We start from the raw sequence: 17,679 nt of genomic DNA, 5'->3' as shown, positions 1-17,679 counted from the left end.
CCTCTGTCCCCAAGGAGCAATGCCCAGGCTGGGCTGGGTGCCAGGGGCCAGCAGCTCCTGGGGAAGGTGTGCCAGCTCCTCCTCAGCCCCCCAGCTCCCAATGCAGCCTCCTCGAGGGCAGGGGGCTGGCTCTGTCCCTGCAGGCTGCAGCACAAGGCAGATGTGCCATGAACATCAGGGGTCAGCACGCCTGCCTGCGTCTGCGCTTGCCTACAGGGGTCTGAATGAGACCCATGGGATGCCTGGGAAGTCTGCGAAGGGGTTGCCCGCCCTGCTCGGGGCTGTGAGCGCTGTACCTTGCAGGCTGAGGGTCTTCAGCCTGAACTCTGTGCCGTAGAGGACAACGAAGCAGTGGGACTGGTCTGGTCGGAAACACGGATCCTCCTGGTACCGGTCAAAATCACGCGAATTCTTTCCCGGCCGAATCTCTTTGATTTCACGAATGTCCACTATGAGACAAAAGGGGAAAGGAGTTCAGTGAAGAGCTGAAATCCCCAAGATGAGGCTCTGCGGATCCTAAATGCCACACCGGAGTAGAAGGAAGGGCATGGACTGTGCAGCTGGACCGCCACGGCTGGTTCCCCAGAAAGCCTCCCCAGCCTGCCCTGTCCCTATCTGTCCCCATGTCCCCAGGGAGGCTTCGATATTTCACCCAGTCGTGAGGAGCAGAGGGCAGAGCTCTGGTTCCTGCAGGTTCCTTCACCCGACAGCTTCACACCTCACTCCTTCTTCCTCTGCTCAACCTACGCCTGTGAACTGCAAGGTGTTTTTGCCTTTAAGAGGGTAATTTTGTTTTCTTTTTCAACGAGAGCCTTTCTGCTGGGGTGAAACCTCTGGGGGCTCAGCCTTCTGCCCAGCTCAGCGACACCCTGCTTGCAGCCTCTGCGTCTTACAAACAGCATGGCTTCAAGCTCCACTCCTATCCAAATTCAAGTTTGATATTGAAACCTGAGTTGGTTCCTGGTTTAAACAACTCTATGACCCCTCTTCTTCCCTTTTTCCCTTTCCCCCTAAATTATGGCTGCAGTTTCTGGCACCTTCCCCTGCCCCGACAGCTCTCCCATCTCTTGAGAGGTGATCTTCCGTCCCACTCCAAGCAGTACCAGGACCCCTGGACCTGCCCTCATCTGCGTGAGTCCCACGGGCTTTATTTTAACAATTCCAGCTTCTCTTTGAGTCCAAGGCTGCTGCAGAGCGGGCAGCACCAGCAGTGACACGGGGACAGCGCTGTCCTTTGGATATTCCCAAGGCTGCAGGGCTGGTGTTGCAGCTCAGCAGCCGTCCCCTGGAGCTCCCCCAAAGGTGACGCTTGGGCAGCAGTGCGACAAGGAGCGTGGCAGGGAGGTGGGAACCAGGCTGGGCACAGCTACGGCTTCCCCAGCGCTCAAGGAGGAGAGCAGCAGCTAATTTGCCCTGGCCACCGTGGCCAAGGAAAGCTGCGGCGGGGTAGAGCGCGCCAGGATCTTAAACACGGGGCGAGCCGAAGGAGCTGGAGGGATGCTGAGGAGAGAGTGCCTCAGCCTCCTCCCCAGAGGAAATTCTGGGAAAGGACGCTCATTACCATCAAACAAAGAGAACACAGCAGCAGCAACAACAAAAAACCCCAAACCCAAGAATCTTTGCTTCCTGGAAAAAGAGTTTCTTAAATGCTCGGGGGAATCAAGTAACAACAGTTCTGAGTCACGTTTCCAAAGCAGACGATGCTTCAGAGCAGTGTGGGATGGCGATTACTGCAAACCTGGCGTGTAATTCATCCCAATTAAACTCCACTTAGGGCAGTCACTGTGGATCGACTCGCCTTTCATTGCAATTTGCTGTAGTTTAGAGCTAGACAGAAACGTGAGCTGCTCAGCAGCCGCAGCAGAGGCCGGCAGCGCTGCACCAGCTCGCGGGGGAAGGGGCCTGCTCCCAGCAAACAGGACAGCAAGCTGGGAGATGTGGCCTGGTGCTGGGAGACCTGTCCCAAACCTTGCACAAGGAGCCTGGGGAACCTCTTGAAACCACTGCTGTTGGAAGCAGTCACAGCAGCAGCCTCGGGTGCTTGCTCTGAAACCATCTTGTGCTGGCTTGTGCGCTCTACACGTGCACCAAAACACATCTGAAGAGAATCCCACTGAAACCATGTCAAGGGGGCTTTCACCCCAGGACAGGCCACACCACGCAGCACGGCGGTGTGCATCCAGGCACGATCACAGCCCCCTCGTTTCCTGATACAGACAGACCCCATTTGGCCACTGCAACCAAGGACAAGTGCACAGAGAGACCCAGCTCCCTGGGCTGTGAAGGGCAGCTGAGCAAGCTCCCGAAAACGAGCAGGGCTGTGCCTTTCTAAGCATCACCTGCCCTTTACAGACCGGCTGTCCGGAGGCTCAGACATTAGCCTGCCCTGTCGTAATCCATCCACGTGCTCACAGCCTTGGCGGCATGACATGATTTTATCGCTAGCATAAAAAATGCATCACAGCTGCGGTCTTTGCATCCATCACACGCACAGCAAAGGCTATTCCTGGCGGAGGACTTGACAAAAGCAGTGGGAAAGAGCTGGTTTTCATGGTAGGTAGGCGGTGACCACCAGCATGTGCTGTCTCGGCAGCCTCCTTCCAAGGGCCTAACCCCGCACCACAGTGCTCTGACTCTGCCCCGCATCCACCTCTCACTGCAAAGTGCCCGCGGGGATGTGAAGGTCGTGAGCTATCCTTACAAACCGCATCCCCCAAAATCCACGCCAGTGAGAGCCCCCAGAGCAAACGGGGCACCCAACGAAGGTGCAGGGGTGCGGGCTGCCCCCGGGGTGCTCCGCCGCGAGCACCAAGCATGCAGAGGAGCAGGTAAAGAGCTCCAGCCCACGCGTGCCTGCAGCTGCTTGCTCATCTCTCTCATCCTCCCCAACATGCCCGCGTGCGCCGGGGAGAAGGCGGTTCGGGGTTTGGTTTCTGCAGCTCGCACCTTGCCGCGCAGCAGCACCATCACCCCCCTCCAGCCCCACCGCCTTGAGTGACTCAAACGCCTTCCCTGCACCCTGCAAGGAAATGACTTCAGCAGGAGGCACAGCAGCCACGGATGCCACCATCCCAGATCCGCGAGGTGTCTCCACACCAGATGTGCCCCTTCAAGCCCCCGGCACCAGCCTGGGACCAGCAGCCAGCCGGCAGTGGGGAGGGGAGGAAAAGCCGCCCCAGCTCTGCTTCAGTGGAGGGTGCAAGCCTACAAGCCACGTCTCACAGCTCCTCTTTCCCTCTGCTTGCACCGAAACCCTGTCCCACACGCCCCAATGCCATGTTCCCAGCCCTCCCCACCAGTGCCAAGGCCTGGCACCCTATTCCAGACACCAAACCAACCCCAGCCCATAAATATTTCCAGCTCTGCTTGCGAGGGCCACAAGTAAAACACAGACACCTCAGCAAACACCAGCCACCCCCCGGAAGGCAAACACAAAACCCAGAGCCTGCTGCCACCTCCCTCCATGATCTTGTGAGCTTGGGCCACCCACTTTTCTTTTTATTGCCCCAAAGCTTGCCTCGACCACAACTGCTGTGGCAGGTGCCACCGAGAAGGAGGTGGCTTCCTTGATGGCCACCATGCTCTCCCCTCCTGGGCTTCCCTCAAGGACAGACAGACGGGGAAGCTCGAGGTCCCACCGCACAGCGTGGCTGTGCTGGGAATGCTGCCTAGGGGAAGAGCATCTGCCACATGTGCCAGGGCGGAGGAACAAGTGCCAGATAACCCTGGATAAACCCGTCAAAGAAAGGCAACCCGTTACCGGGGTGAACCACACCTCATTGCCCCACTGGTCTGCCCCAGAGCACACTGTGGGATGGAGCAACTGCTGCAGAAAGCAGGCGCTGGTCTTTGTCCCATGTGGACAGCAGCAGGACGAGGGAGAGAAAGCCTCGACCTCCACATGCCTTTTCAGAAAGGACACAGTTGCGTTTCTGGGCCAGCAGCCTTCCCTTCCACAGGAGCAGGTCACACCAGAAGGAAAAGCTGGCCTCAGACCTTCCCCCTGCAGCACTTAGGAAAAAAAAAATCCCCTCTGGTTAATGAAAGCCAGATCCAGCCTTCAGCTGTTCACAACTGGAACTTCACCCAAGCCTCACTTATAACCAGTGATGGACCGGGCATTGTAAGGCGTGAGGATAAGGACACCCTGCAACGGGCTCCAAGGGTTGCAAAATCTCCACCTCCGGAGGGTTTTTGGAAAGATGTCAGACTGATTAAAAAAAAATATATAAAAAAAATAGGATTTAGGCCAGATTACCTTCCAGGATGGATTTGTCAGGGACCCACCCACCCCCTTGGCAAGTATGTCTGGGTGCAGCGTGGCTGCGTGGGGACCAACACGCAGGGAGAGCCTCCACGCTCACGCTCACTGCAGCCTGACCTCGGCTGGCACGGGCTGATCCTGTCCTGGGGCGATGGAGAAGCCTTTGGGTTTCCTCCTCCAGTACAAAGCCAGCAAGAAATGTCTTCATGCTTTTTGGCAGTGTACCTTGCCCTGAACACAATGATTATTTCTGGCCTTCCCATCACTCGCAGGAGGGCGGTCCGGCACGCAGGGAAAGTGAGAAGTGAGGAAGATGGAAAAAAAACAAAAAACAAAACCCGACTTGTAAGTGTGTGTGGGGGCAGAAATCAGAGAAATCTATTGCGTAACAGCACGGGGAATAAAGCAGTGGTATTTCCCTCCGAATACTTCGATAGGAGCCCACTGAACGTGCTGCTTGGGCTGGTGCTGGCTGCTGCAGAGGTTTGCAGCAGGAGGCTGGGCTGCCCTCGCCCTGCCTGGGCTGCTCCTGGCGCGCTGTCTGCAACCGAATGCCATGCGGGGAGATGCAAAAATCCCACCGGGCTTCAGAGGAACGGTCAAGCGAGCACTAAGTGCTTTGCTGGAGCGGGGCCAGAGCCTCCAGCACCTCGTGGTCTGGAGCCAGGCGCCGTGCCCCGCAGCAGCCAGCGAGCCCCCTTGGTCTGCGAGGCTCCACGTGAGCCCGTCCTGTGTCCACGCGTAGATCCATCTGCCAAAAAGCAGCCACCTCAGGTGCTGGGGGTTGCACGATGCTGAAATCCTCCTGATGGCATCTGCTGTGCCGCATCCAACGGGGATGATGCAGGCATCTTGCAGACAGCAACGATCTGAGCTTGAACCTGAGCCGCAGTCGATATTAAGGCGGCTTTTACAAAACCGTGCTGCGCCCCTGCTGAACATCAGAAGCGGGCTACAATACCTAACATCCCACCCAAAAGAAAGCAGGAACCTCGCTGCAGTAGAAACCTATCTCAGAGGGAAGAGCCACGCATCTCTCATTAGTACAGGTTTTCAGAGTAACAGCTCAGCCTTAGCTCCACGAGCTTTCCTTAACAGACAAGACGAAACCATGCAGTGCAACGGTGAATTAGCAGTGTCTGCGCATGGAGGCGCAGCGCCGGGTTTCTGCACCCTCCTCCTGGCCACGCCGTGCTGCCATCAGCACTTCCGTGCATCAGCTCTCAGGTTTCTGGAGGAACACAATCCCACAGCATTAGCAGATGGCTGCTCCAGCCAGAGAAACAATAAACCAGCTGGGGCCTCGAATCCGATGGCTCCTTTGCAGGGCTGAGGCATCCACGGAGACCAAAAGAAACACCGGCACAGCAGAGCCCTATGCCCCAGCAAGTCCCTGCTCCCTTCTGTGAACCAAAAATGGATGTGCTGCCATTTTAGTGAGGTACCCGAAAACCCTGCAAAAAGCTCTCTCACTGCCACTACTGCCCCAGGGAGGGACATGGCAGCCCTGCTGCTTGGGGGCCTGTTGGGTCCCAGCGTTCTTGCTTCTGCAACACACATGCAGGAACCTCTCCGGTCTCAGGAGAAGGTGAGGTTAAGCTATTTTCCCCTCCAGACTTGGCTCGGTTGTGCCTCAGATTGCTCCAGCACGTCGGTACATCTCACCCGCTACCCACAGCAGCAACCTGCAGCGTTTGCTCTGAAGCAGTTGCTGCGATGGCTCTGCTGCAGAGGCAGCCGCATCCACAGAGCGCCTTGGCAGGGAGGATGCTCAAAACAAACAGCTCGGATGGGACAAGGGAGTTCCCAGTCCGCCTGGATGGCCGGGAATGGCCCAAACCCGGGGCCCAGATCCTGGCTGACCGCTGCTGGAGGGATGGGGCAGAGCGCTTCGTGGGACTCCCCCCCCCCAAGCAGCAGCCCCCGCAGCAGCGCAGGCAGCACGTGGGGGCAGCAGCTGCTCTGCGGGCACTGGGGCTTCCTGCCCTCGCCTCGAGCTGCCGCTGCCTCGGCTGCACCTCGGCATCACGTGTGCTGCGGCTTCTGAGCTCCGGTTGCTCCCCCACCCTGTGCCCCCCCCCCCCCCCAAAATCCTTATCGTGGGCAGAGGAAGTGACAAGGAGATGCGCAGGGGCTTGGAGGTGCTTCGTAGAATGGCTCAGGTTGGAAGGGACCTTAGAGAGCATCCAGTTCCAAGCCCCTGCCACATGCAGGGACGCCACCCACTAGGTGAGGCTGGCCAAGGCCCCGTCCAGCCTGGCCTTGAGCACCTCCAGGGGTGGGGCATCCGCAGCTTCTCTGGGCAACCTGTGCCAGTGCCTCAGCACCCTTACAGTGAAAAATTTCCTCTTAACATTTAGTCTAAATCTATCCCCGTTTAGTTTAAGACCATTCCCCCTTGTCCTATCATTATCTACCCACGTAAAGAGTCCTCCAGCCTTTCCAGTATTGAAAGGCTGCAGTGAGGTTTCCCCAGAGTCTTCTCTTCCCCGACTCTCTCTCAGCCTCCACAGCTCTGCAGCCACGCGGTCTGGAGCAAGACACGAGGAACTGCCCGCCTGTCCTCCCTCCTGGCTGCTGTGGGCTGGAGCAGGGAGGCAAAGGTGATCCCAGGGCATCACCCTGTCCCTACAGAGCAGCTCTCACCTCTCCCAGGCAGCCCCAGCCTTGCTGCTTCACCAGCTCTGGCCTCACGCAGGCGACCTTCAAGATCTCACAAACATCCTCCTGCTGCTAGCAGCAGAGCTGGCTGGGGGCTGACAACGGCCTATCCTGCATCATCAGCACATCTCTCCAGATTACTCTCAGCTGCAAGAAGGCATGTGTTAAAAAAAAAAAACAAAACACAACCAAAGCTGGTCCGCCAAGTGAGCAAAGCAGGATGCTGCTATCTCGCGATCTCTGCCCACAGCCCAGCAGAGCGGGGATGTAAAGGCTGGCAGTTTCCACCGTGCCTGTCTCAGCCTCCGAGGGCCGGCTTCACGCTTGGGAGCTGCCTCCCTGCCCCGCGGACCAGGCCACGTCCCCAGCACCGCCATACAGCCGAGCAGGGCACCAGCTCTCACACCAGGTAGCGTCCGCTTCTGGCGGGGTGCTCCAGCTCCTTCCTCAGCCTCTGCTGCAGTCCCCTGGGTGGCACCCATGGGGACAGGCCACAGGAACCCCTCAGCCCCCAGCACCTCCCGCTGTGCCACACACACGGCAGCACCGGGCCCATCCCTGAGCCGGGGCGGCCAAGAAACCACAGCAGCAAGCAAAGCAGGGGAGCGGACATGGCACACCAGCCCCGAGACATAGCCACTTGTTTCTGCCACAGCATGAGACCCTGACGAAGCACCAGGAGCCCGCAGATCTGCAGGCAGCAGTTCCCCAAATCCTTCTGTGTCTCATGAGCCTCTGGGACCTCGGGGTGGAGACATCCCCTCCCGCCCATGGGGAGAAGGCAGCCGGATGGCATCCCCTGCTCCGGGGCTGCTCCTGGACCCCCCTTGTTTTCCACAGAAATTATGTCCAGGGAAGCTGGGGGTGTTGTGCCAGGATCGTGCTGAAGCCAAAGCTGTCCATGGTGTGTCCATGGTGCTGGCCGGGCCTGCTCCCCAGCACACGCAAACCCAGCACCATGAAGGCCCCCAGACTTCTTGCACCCGCACCATGCAGGGCATGGGAGCACGTCCATCCCAAACAGCAACACCAGCCGGGCTGAGCCCCGGGTTTTTCCTGCCTGGACACTGCTTTAAAGAAATGCGTCCCTTGTCCTGATAAATGACAGCCGGCGGCAGCCCTCAGTCACCGGCCTTCTCTGTTTGAGAGGCAGAAGCTTCCACTGACTCACATGGAAAGAGGAAGCTCCGCAGTGGTGCTGCTGGGTGGCTGGCGGGGCCGGGACAGCTCCACGAGCCACCCCAAGGTGACCTTCCCCTGCCTGGCATTGAGGACTCCGTCCCCTCAGCCCTGCCCCGGCTAGGAGCGTAATGGCCTTGCAGGAAGGCAATAAAAGGGTGGGAGGATGGGGGAGGCTGAAGAGCTCCTCCAGCCTCCCTGCAGAGGGGACGTGCAGTGGTAACCAGATCCGAAAGGTACCGCAGAGGACGCGGACGGATCGATGGAGGGGAGGCACCTGACACGGCACCATGTCTGTGAGGCAAGGGGCCAGGCGGCATCTCCACGTCCCTCCTGGAGCTTAAAGTGATGCTTTAAGACACCCCCACGCCTTCCACCCACTTCCAGCACAGCCCTCAGCACCATACACGAGGGGAACAGGCCCAGCTGGGAGCCATGGCGGAGCTGAGTGCTCGCTGCAGCTCTCCAGGGGGTTTTGTGTTCTTGGCTCTTGTGCCCAGAGCGTCACGGCTCACCACAAGGCACATGGAGACAAGAGTGACCACAGGCTGTCCCCAGGATGGGGACTCCTCACCCAGAGGTGAGGATTGGAAACCGAAGGCTTGTCACACTCCCAGCAAATGCCAGCGCTGCTCAGACACCGTGACTCACTTGTCATCCATCCCACCCCTCGACGCAATCGAGTTTCCGTGACAATAACTTCACAGCACAGATGACTGCTACCCGGAACACTACATGAGCACCAACGAGGTGGCTTATTCCTGTCGCTGCAACTGCTTGAGCTCCTCAGTGGCGGGGTAAAATTGGGAAGGAGAGAATAATATAAAGATCCTGCCTGGTGCTGAGTCACTTGTGGTGACTGGAGCAGCCCGGCACCTGGGCACAGCACCAGGCAGACACATCCCAGGACGGGCGCTACCTTCAGCTCACATGGAAGAAGCAGGAGCTCTTGGTGCTGGTCTTCACAGCCTCACAGCCAGGCTCTGCTACTGCTTGTGTTTTTTTAAACGCCACCTGTGAGGTATTTGGTTCCCAGCACCAGAGACCTGCTGCTTACACACTGATCTGCACCAGGGTTAACAGCAAACCCTTTTTTTTTTTTTTTTTTCCCCTCAGAAAGAGTAAACTTTCTGAGGCTTCACTGCGAGCTGAGTTGTGTCCCAGCCACAGGAGGACGAAGGAAGCCTTCCTCACCGGCCTGGCCCTACTGATGAGCTGCTCATGGGCTACCTGCCGTGGCCTGACTCAGCCCAGGTCTTTCTGAGGCTTGCCCTCAGCTCCTGCAGAGAAAGGCCATGTCGTCAGGCAGCACCTGAGCACTTGGCAAACAAACCCGGCCCCGTGCCTCTCCGGCAGCTGGAAGGCAGATCCGTGGGGTGCAGGCAGGGCGTGGAGGGGTGAAAGTCCCCTTGGACACCCTGTGCCCACCCCAGGACCTGGCCTGGGACCCGCACACCAGCTGTGAGAGCCATGATGATCGACAGAGCAGACCCTGCAGCCAGAGAGCGGAGGAAGAGGAGGGAAATAGAGCAGCAGGCACGCAGCAAAGCGACCAAATAACCTGCGCCATCTTTATGACGCTCTGCAGATGCAGCGGCAGCGTGACCCCACAGACAGGGCCAGGAGGAGGAGGAGGACAACGCAGGCACAGGCGGGAGGGATGTCTTTTAATCACCACGTTACCCGGCACTTCTTGGAGCGAGTAAACAGGAAAAAGCCTCTCGAGCAGCTGCTCTACCCAGCGTCCCCGCGGGGAGCAGCCCGCCTTGATGTCTCTCCAGCACGCGCGCGCTCGTGGAGGCTTCTCGGGGACAAGGAACACAGAGAAACCGCTCGTCCTGGCACACAGGCCCGACCTGCCCGCATCACTTCATCCAAAACCAGCCCAGGCGACCGCTGCCCTGGGCTGGCAGAGTCACAAAAGGAGTCAAAAAGGTCTGCAAACCAGGCGGCACATTCCTGCCCCACGCAGGGGGCAGCAGCCAGGGCCCACTGTGGAGAAGATGCTTGCCAGGAAGGCGAGCGACCTTGGTTTCAAGCCCTGGCTGGTGTGGTCCCAGCACTGATAGATCCTTACAGGGTTTGGGGAAAAGAAATGGGAATTTTGCAACGTGCCTCGGGGTGAGGCAGGGGACTTGTGGCAGGGACACGACCGGGCGCCGGGTGCTGCGGCAGCCCAGGGGCACGGCAGCCAGGTGAGGCTGGTGGCAGAAGACAGTGTGGCAGCACCACATGTTTCACACCTGAGGATGCAAAATGATACCACGGAGAGCACGGCAGCCTGCGGCAATCCAGGAGTGGGGATTTCATGTGTTGAGGCAAAAAAAAAAAAAAAAAAAAAAAAAAAGTCACACTCAAGAAAGTAAATGCCTTTGCAACAGGAGTGGGGGAAAAAAATAGCCCAACAGGCACAGTTCTGACTTCTCTGCCACAGCGCTGCCACCCTCCTCATCCTCGTGGCCTGCAGGCAAAGTCAGCTCAGCAAAGCATCCCCTTTGTGGGAGCTCACTTGCCGGATTGCGACCTTTGTCTGGAAAATCTTTAAAACAACAATGCGGGCTGGTTTGCCTGCAGAACGCCAGGCACGCTCCTGGGCACCGCATTAGCAACACGAGAAGGGATTATTGACTGAAACCTCAGAACCACAAGTTTTTGTAAATAGAAGGTACGAGCTGCAGAGGAAAGCAAGAGGAAGGTCCATTTTCGAGTCTGGATGGTTTTACGTGGCTTTCCAGCCAGCTAAACCCAGAATGCACAGCTCCAAATGGAGCTGAAAAGCCACCCGACCACACACTCAGCACGAAAAGCAATTTAAAATCCCAGTTTTGGTGAGACTTCAGAGTGCAGGCTGTCAGCTTCGTAAAGCTCTGCTGGCTCCTCCAAGACTTCACGTTGCCAGCTTCCATGAGATGCTCCATCCCTCGGCCTTTTGCTGTTTAGGGGCAGAAATGACTTCACCCCAGAAGCCCTGTTTCACGCTGCAGGCTGAGTTGTGCCCACCCCTGCCCCCTGCAATGCCGGCAGGGGCTGCAGCTCCATCACAGCTGGGAGAGGGCCCCACACCACCTCGGCGTGGCTTGGGGCTGCACTGAGGTGCCTGGAGATGGGCAGTGCCAGGAAAGGAGGGATAAAAAGCAAAGCCAGCTGGGCGAAGGCTGCCCTGTAGAAGTGCCACCCCACCCTGCAGCCTTAGGAAGGGCAGAAAATTTTCAGAAACCGAAGTTTCTAATCTGAATCAGCATCAAAAATCTCTCTCAAAAAGAAAAAAAAAAAAAAAAAAAAAAAAAAGGCTGTTTCCCCCGACAAGCAGCTCTTGGCGCAACACAAAAATCCTCAAAGCACAAAACTTAAGCACTAAAACCATTTGGAGGAAAGAAGCTTTCTCCAGCACTGCCAAGCCTCCTTGGGAGCGGCTGCTGTCACCGTGCCCCCTTCCTGATGGCTCTGGGCAGGGGGACACCTCGGTGGCAGAAGACGAGCAGAGGAGAGCTGCGAGCACACCAAAGCCGTGCCTGCGCGTGGCAGGGCTTCATGGCTGCGCAGAGGATGTGCGAGATGTTAGGGTGATCCCATACGTGACACCAGGAAGAGAGAGCCAGCACCAAACACGGAAACGAGCCGCCCAGCCGCCCCAGTACGAGCTTGCTCGAACGGCTGCAGCTTTCCGTGAGCATCCAGCTTTCGGATACCAAATAATTTTCTCCATACAGCCGCAGGTACCTGTCAAATGCAGAAACCTTTCTGCAGTACCTGCTGCCTTCATCCTGCTCCAGGCACGCGTCGTGCCAGTTGCTCTCTCGGAGCATCCTTCCACCACCAGCTCTCCGAATTTGTCAGGCCAAGGGGAAGGGATGCGGGTGGGAGGGGGATAACTTTTCCAAAGCACTTTAAGGGGTTACATTTTAATTTCACTGATTTCCACCGCCCTTAAACCTGAGAGCACACCAGAGAAAAGGAAAAAAACACCCTCCCCACTGATTTCACCCATTTCCTTCTATTATGCAATAAGGTTTAGCCAATGGTTTAAATTCCTGGCCACGCATTCTTTCCTGCGATTGAAGCCCTGCATGTCCCCACCAGGGGCCGTGAGCTCCTCCTGCACCACGTGCACCCTCCCATAGCCCCCCACCTCGCACCAGCTCTCGCCCAGGAAGGGGCACACAGCACGCAGCACACCCAGCCCTGTCCCCGCTGGTGGCAGCGCTGCTGGCTCCTCTGACCCCGGGAACACCCGGAGGAGATGCCCAGCACTGGTGCTTGCAGCGATCCGAGTGGGATCCCGCTCTGGGCACGGACACACGGATGTGCTCGAGCTCCAGCAGCCTCATCGCTACTGTCCACTGCTGCTGCAGCCCTTCAGGGCAGGACACCAGGAGAAGGTTCAGCTACAGGGTGCGTGCTTGCACTCGCAGGGCTCCTGCAGTGCTCACAGCACCGTGGAGCGTTCACACGGTGGCAGCTCAAGGTAAAAGAAGCTCCCTGGGAAGCTGGTGGCTCGTCCATGGCACCTCCTCTCCCGCTCCGCATCTTCACAGCAGTGACACGCTCACGGCTGCGCTCAACACAGGAAGCCAAATCCGGCCCATGGATGACTCCGAGGGGATGCATCCCTGTTCTGTGTCCCCATCGCAGCGCAGCAGTGTCACTTCGGTCACCTCCCAGGGGACACAGCAGCCCCGGAGCTCTGCAGGAGAACGTCTCAGCTGAGGAGGAGCAGTGCCTGCGCTCCCAGGGCCACAAAAACCAGACGAAGGCTGCACCTTGGCTACGACCCGGTGGCCAAACCCGTGCTGCCACATGCACCGCCTGGGGACGGGGACTTCAGCACCGACTCCCGCTGAGACTGCGGGCGAGCCTTTTCTCCTCCCCCTGCAATCTGCCAGATAGGCAGGAGGCCGCCCGCCTGCTCCCCCGGGCCTGGGGGCCGGCGATGGGTATTGCCGGCAGCCGCACGCCGGCGGGGTGCTCGCAGCGCCCCGATTAGATAACGGGGCCGAGCGAACGCTTTGCCAGCACCGATAGGAGCGGCCACCCCGTGCTGCAGACCAGGAGGCTCAGGAAAAAGAGCAGCAAAGGTCACCAGCCGTGCTGGATGAGTGCGAGGCTCACGGGCAGGGCACGTTAACAGCCACGTAGGAAACCCTGCAGCGGAGCTGCCCCTGGAGATGGGAGCTGATGGCACCAAGAGCACGAGGGGCTCCTCTGAAAGGCACTGTTCAGATGCAGCTCCTCTGGATGCTTCTCACCATGCTCAGCACCCCACTGCCTGCCCTCGGAGCGGGCTGGCCTCATCGCTGCTCCTTAAAGATGGGAGTATTGGGGTCCCCAGCCTGGCTGCTGCTCACCCTCCCGATGCTGCACAGAACCTCCCCAGCACGTCTGCGTTAGTGGGTTTAAAACCCATAAAAACCCAACACATTGCACGGGGCCGCCTGGCAAAGGAAGGAGCCAGACAGACGGACACCACAGGTCCACGGCAGGAGCACAGAGCACAGGTCTCAGCACACCGACCCGGGCTTCCCCACACAGGGCCCGCTCCAGAGCCTGCTGATTCCCCAAAGCCACTCCTGCTTGAATCCCAAGGGCTCCAAACCCCAAACCTTATCTGGATGGCTTAATTTTTTTTTTCTTTTGCTGTGCCTTGGTGGGTTAACGAACGAGGCACATAGCTCCCAAGGACGAGGTGAGCTTGAGCTGCCCTTCAGTCGCTTTGTAGTATTTGTATTTTACTGCTCCTGCCTTTTCTTTTGCACTGGCCTGGGCTTGGCGTGATGGCTTCCCTCCACCTCCATGGGACTGAGCTCATTTCACTGAAAGCAAGAATGCATCCAGGGTTTTCTCGAGGTGTTTTTTTTTTCCCCCCTCTCTCTCCCATATAAAACAAACATCTGCTCCAAATTTTCAGCTCGCTCTCTGAGCAAGCTCTCTGAATTTTCTGACGTGTTTCAAGGAAAACAGATCAATTAGAAACCGGCCTCTAACCCCCCAGTACGTGAAGTTCTGAAGGCAGGACCCTTTTACATTAAAAAAGAATTACATAACGCAGGAAGTTTAAAAAAAATGCATAGAAGACAAAGGACTCAAGGGATTAGCTCTACTTTGCTTTGGATGATTAGCAAAAAGAAGAGAAAATGAGTAGAGCTCTTCCCACCGTAACAGCCAAACCCTCTGCAGAGGTGATTAGCACGAAAGCAACGCGCTGATAACTCGAGCTGACTGAAACCACTTTGGATAAAAACAAATACGAATTGAAAAATGACAACTTTTTTTTTTTTTTTTTTTTTTTTTTTTGCAGGAACCGGGATTGCTTTTCGCCCATCGTTTTGGTTTCAAAACCACCCGGGAGATGGAAGTCATGGCTTTATAAAGCAAGCTGCTCCCCCAAGGTCTCCCCCTCCTCCTGCTCCATCAGCAGCTCCTGGCCATGCAGGCGACAGGGCACAGATGGGACAGGAGAGGTTTTTCATCCCCGTGCCCAGCTTGGGGATGCCAGTCCCCAGGGGGACACGCGCTGACGGCCGGCGCTGCCCAGCACACAGGGTGGCTCTTTATGCAGCACACACAAAGCGCTACACAAGGGTCACAGAGCGAGCGCGGAGGGGGCTGTGCCACCAGCGAGGGTCCCCCCGGCCCTGGCAGCGTGGCCAGCAGGCAGGAGGAAGGTGACGTGGGTGAGTCTGGTGGGGACAACGCGGGCACCTGCTCGTCTGCGCCTCTGCGCGCGCATCCAGCGCTCAGCAGCACCGACGGCGATGCCACCCCCGAGACACGAGCCCGAGCTCACTGCCACTAAGAGCACGAGACACTGCGAGCTTTGCCACAGATGCTCTGAACCTGGAAGCACCGCACCAAGGAGCACCGCAGGGCCGTGCCCGTGAGCCCTCTCCTCCTGGCACGCCACAGACTCGGTCCACATGCCCAAGGCCACCCGGGGACGAGCCCCCTGCCGCTCCTCGCCCTGCCTCCCACGCAGTGTGGGGCTTCCCCAGCTGCAGCCCCCGGTCCTGCAGTGAGGTGGGCGGTGGAGCCGGGTCCCCTGGCACTGCCCAAACAACGCACAGCTCGTTTCTGCTAAGCCTGCCAGGGGCAGAGCACAGATCTGGGGTGCTCGGGGAGACAGGCCCTGCACCGAGACACAGAGCCTGCACAGATGCAACCCAAGTCTGAGACCTCTGTGACACAACGCAGATGCTCTCCTGCTCCAAAACGGATAAAAAACCACAGGATCATTCCTACTTAGACAACCAACTTGCGTCCAGGGGCATCCAAAGCTCCTCCTCTCCGCTCTCCATCCCTCAGGAAACACAGGACCGTTCATCCCTGACCCACGAGCTCTGCAGTTGGTGACCTGCAGACCCCCCGGCGCTGCCCGGCAGAGATGCTGCTCCACGCCCAGGCACATCACACCTCCTGACAGCCGCCTGCTCGGCTCAGCTCACAGCTGCACACACATGGGAGCTACGTCCCGGGCAGTATCCCTGCGGGGACCGATCCCCAACCCTCCCGTCAGCCCCAGCCTCCTGCTCCCAGCCCAGCCTGGTGGTCGGAGCTCCCTGGGCTGGAAGCTTCGCCCCAAATCAGCTCCCCATCCGGTTCACACCATGGCCACGTGAGCACTGCACTGGTTATGGGTGGGATGAGCCAGGAGGGCAGTAAGCCAGCACATTTCCCATGCCAAACGGAGCTGGGTTTCCCCAGGCATCCCTTTTCCACCCAGAAACCAAATCCCATGAACTGGGGGAACTGGCCAACTGCCTGGGCACCAGCGGTGTGGCACTGCCTGGCCTGCCCGCACACCGTGTCAGCACAATGGGCACTATTCAAGCACACAACCCCTTAAACCCACCTGGAGCTGCCCCGCTTCCCTGCAGGAAGTCCCGCAAAGGGAGCGGGGCAAAAGAAGGGGCTGGGGAACACCGGAGGAGCCCAGCCTGGGGCTGGGGAAACGGCAGCTCCGCCGTAACGCCCTCTCCCACCTCGCCGTGCCAAAAGGTTACGGCCATCGTTGCTGCTCCAGCTTTGGTACCGAAGCCAGAGCTTCACCCCGAGGTGAGGTCCCAGCCCCCCTGAGGCTCCAGCAGGTGCTGAGGTCTGCCCGCAGGAGGCCAGCAGGAACGTCAGTCCCCCACAGACACCACCACGAACTGGTGGCTTTTAACCATGCCTTAAAACTGGTGACATTTAAACGTGCCGTAAACCCTGGGCAAACGGAGAACCTCAGGCTCCTCCCTTGCTCCCGCTGCTCTAAAGCTCCCCGGGGAGCTCAGCATCACCGAAACATCGACGGGGCCCACGTCTCCTTCCAGAGGAGCCTGGAGATGCTGCTGGGGAGAAGCCAGAAGGCTCCCAGGTGGGCAGGAGAACCGAAGCCCCAGCCTGGAAACCCCGGCATTTCGGGGTCCCGCTGCAGAGGCACAGGCAGCGCCTCCACCTCCGGCCTTCGCTGGAGGCCCCGCTGAGACTCCAAGTTTCCAACCTTGCCACTCGGGGCCAGCAGAAGACACCGACCTCCACCGAGGCCAGCACCCCATCACCGAACAGGGACGCTCGGGGTGGGACGGGGAGTTCAAAGAACAAAAAAAACAAAAGAGCAAAGCCAAGGAAACCGAGGCTGGAAGTTTCCTAGCGCGGGGCCTCCCTCCTCTCCCCCTTCCCACCTATCTCCGTGGTTTCACGCTCACGGCTCTTACAAATCCTTTCCCCTTGCTCTGCCCCCATCCCCGCACCGCCACCACCACCCCTGACCCCACAGCATCCCGGGGCAGATACAAGGAGGCAGCAACCACATTACAGCCCTTGGGGGTGGTCGTGGGCTTTCTGCTTCCTCTCATCTGTTGCTCCGAGATGCAACCCCCAAAGGGCTCCAAGGAGTGCCCGTGCCTCCCTTCTGTCCTTGTCACAGCCCCGAGGTGCCATCAGCAGGGGCAGGGTGCCTGCTCCGTGCCCACCCTCGGGGCTCAGGGCCGCAGGAGGCTGCTGGAGCCCGCTGGAGGCCTTTGGGCACCCCCCGGGCACCACCAGCATCCAAGGTGCCCATCATCGCCTGCTGTGCCCCGCGGGGATGCCGGGCGCGCAGCGCTGCTCGCTCCTTTTTTTTTTTTTTTTTTTTAGGTTTTGATTTTTAGTTTTTCCTCCCTTTTTTTCCCCTCCCCACCGAGGGCAGCTCCGGGGAGCCGAGGGGCTGCGTGTGTGTCCCCCCCCCAGCCAGGAAGCAGGAAAGCCTCGTCCCTGCTTTTCCTGCCCTGCGCCGGCTCCCCCCGGCCGGGGGGCTGCGAGGGAGCCCGGGGGGAGCCCGGAGAGCCCAGGGGGGATCCCGGGGGGTCGAGGGGAGCCCGGAGGGAGGCTCCGCAGCCCCCCCCCGCTCACTCACCGGCTCCCTCGGTCTTCTCGGAGCCTCGACTCCAGGTGACCTGCCGGGTCTCCAGCTTCACCTGGAAAGTTTTCCTCTCGGGCCGCTGCGACTTTTTGGAGTAGAAGAGGGTCATGACGGTGCCCACCTCCAAGCTGCGGCAGAGGTGAGCGGCCTCCGCCTCGCTGGGAGCCCCCCCGGAGCCGCTGCCCGGCCCGGCCGCCAT

General features: G+C 58.9%; 1 protein-coding gene across 2 annotated transcripts in view; it reads right to left on the bottom strand.

Annotated features, from left to right (window-relative positions):
- PLCG1 (phospholipase C gamma 1) overlaps positions 1-17,679 on the bottom strand; it is a gene marked incomplete at its 5' end in the record, with an annotated part of 38,219 nt that extends 20,540 nt beyond the window's left edge. For both annotated transcript variants that reach the window (XM_084296871.1, XM_084296870.1), the window contains 2 exons: positions 297-449; positions 17,475-17,679. In XM_084296871.1, the coding sequence (XP_084152997.1) occupies positions 297-449; positions 17,475-17,679 (358 nt within the window). The remainder of the gene's footprint in view (positions 1-296; positions 450-17,474) is intronic.

The sequence above is a fragment of the Netta rufina genome (genome assembly GCF_964035555.1).
Source record: "Netta rufina genome assembly, chromosome: 16".
NCBI classification, from domain to species: domain Eukaryota; kingdom Metazoa; phylum Chordata; class Aves; order Anseriformes; family Anatidae; genus Netta; species Netta rufina.
The sequence above is the reverse complement of the archived record's forward strand: the minus strand, read 5'-3'. Positions and strand labels throughout refer to the sequence as shown.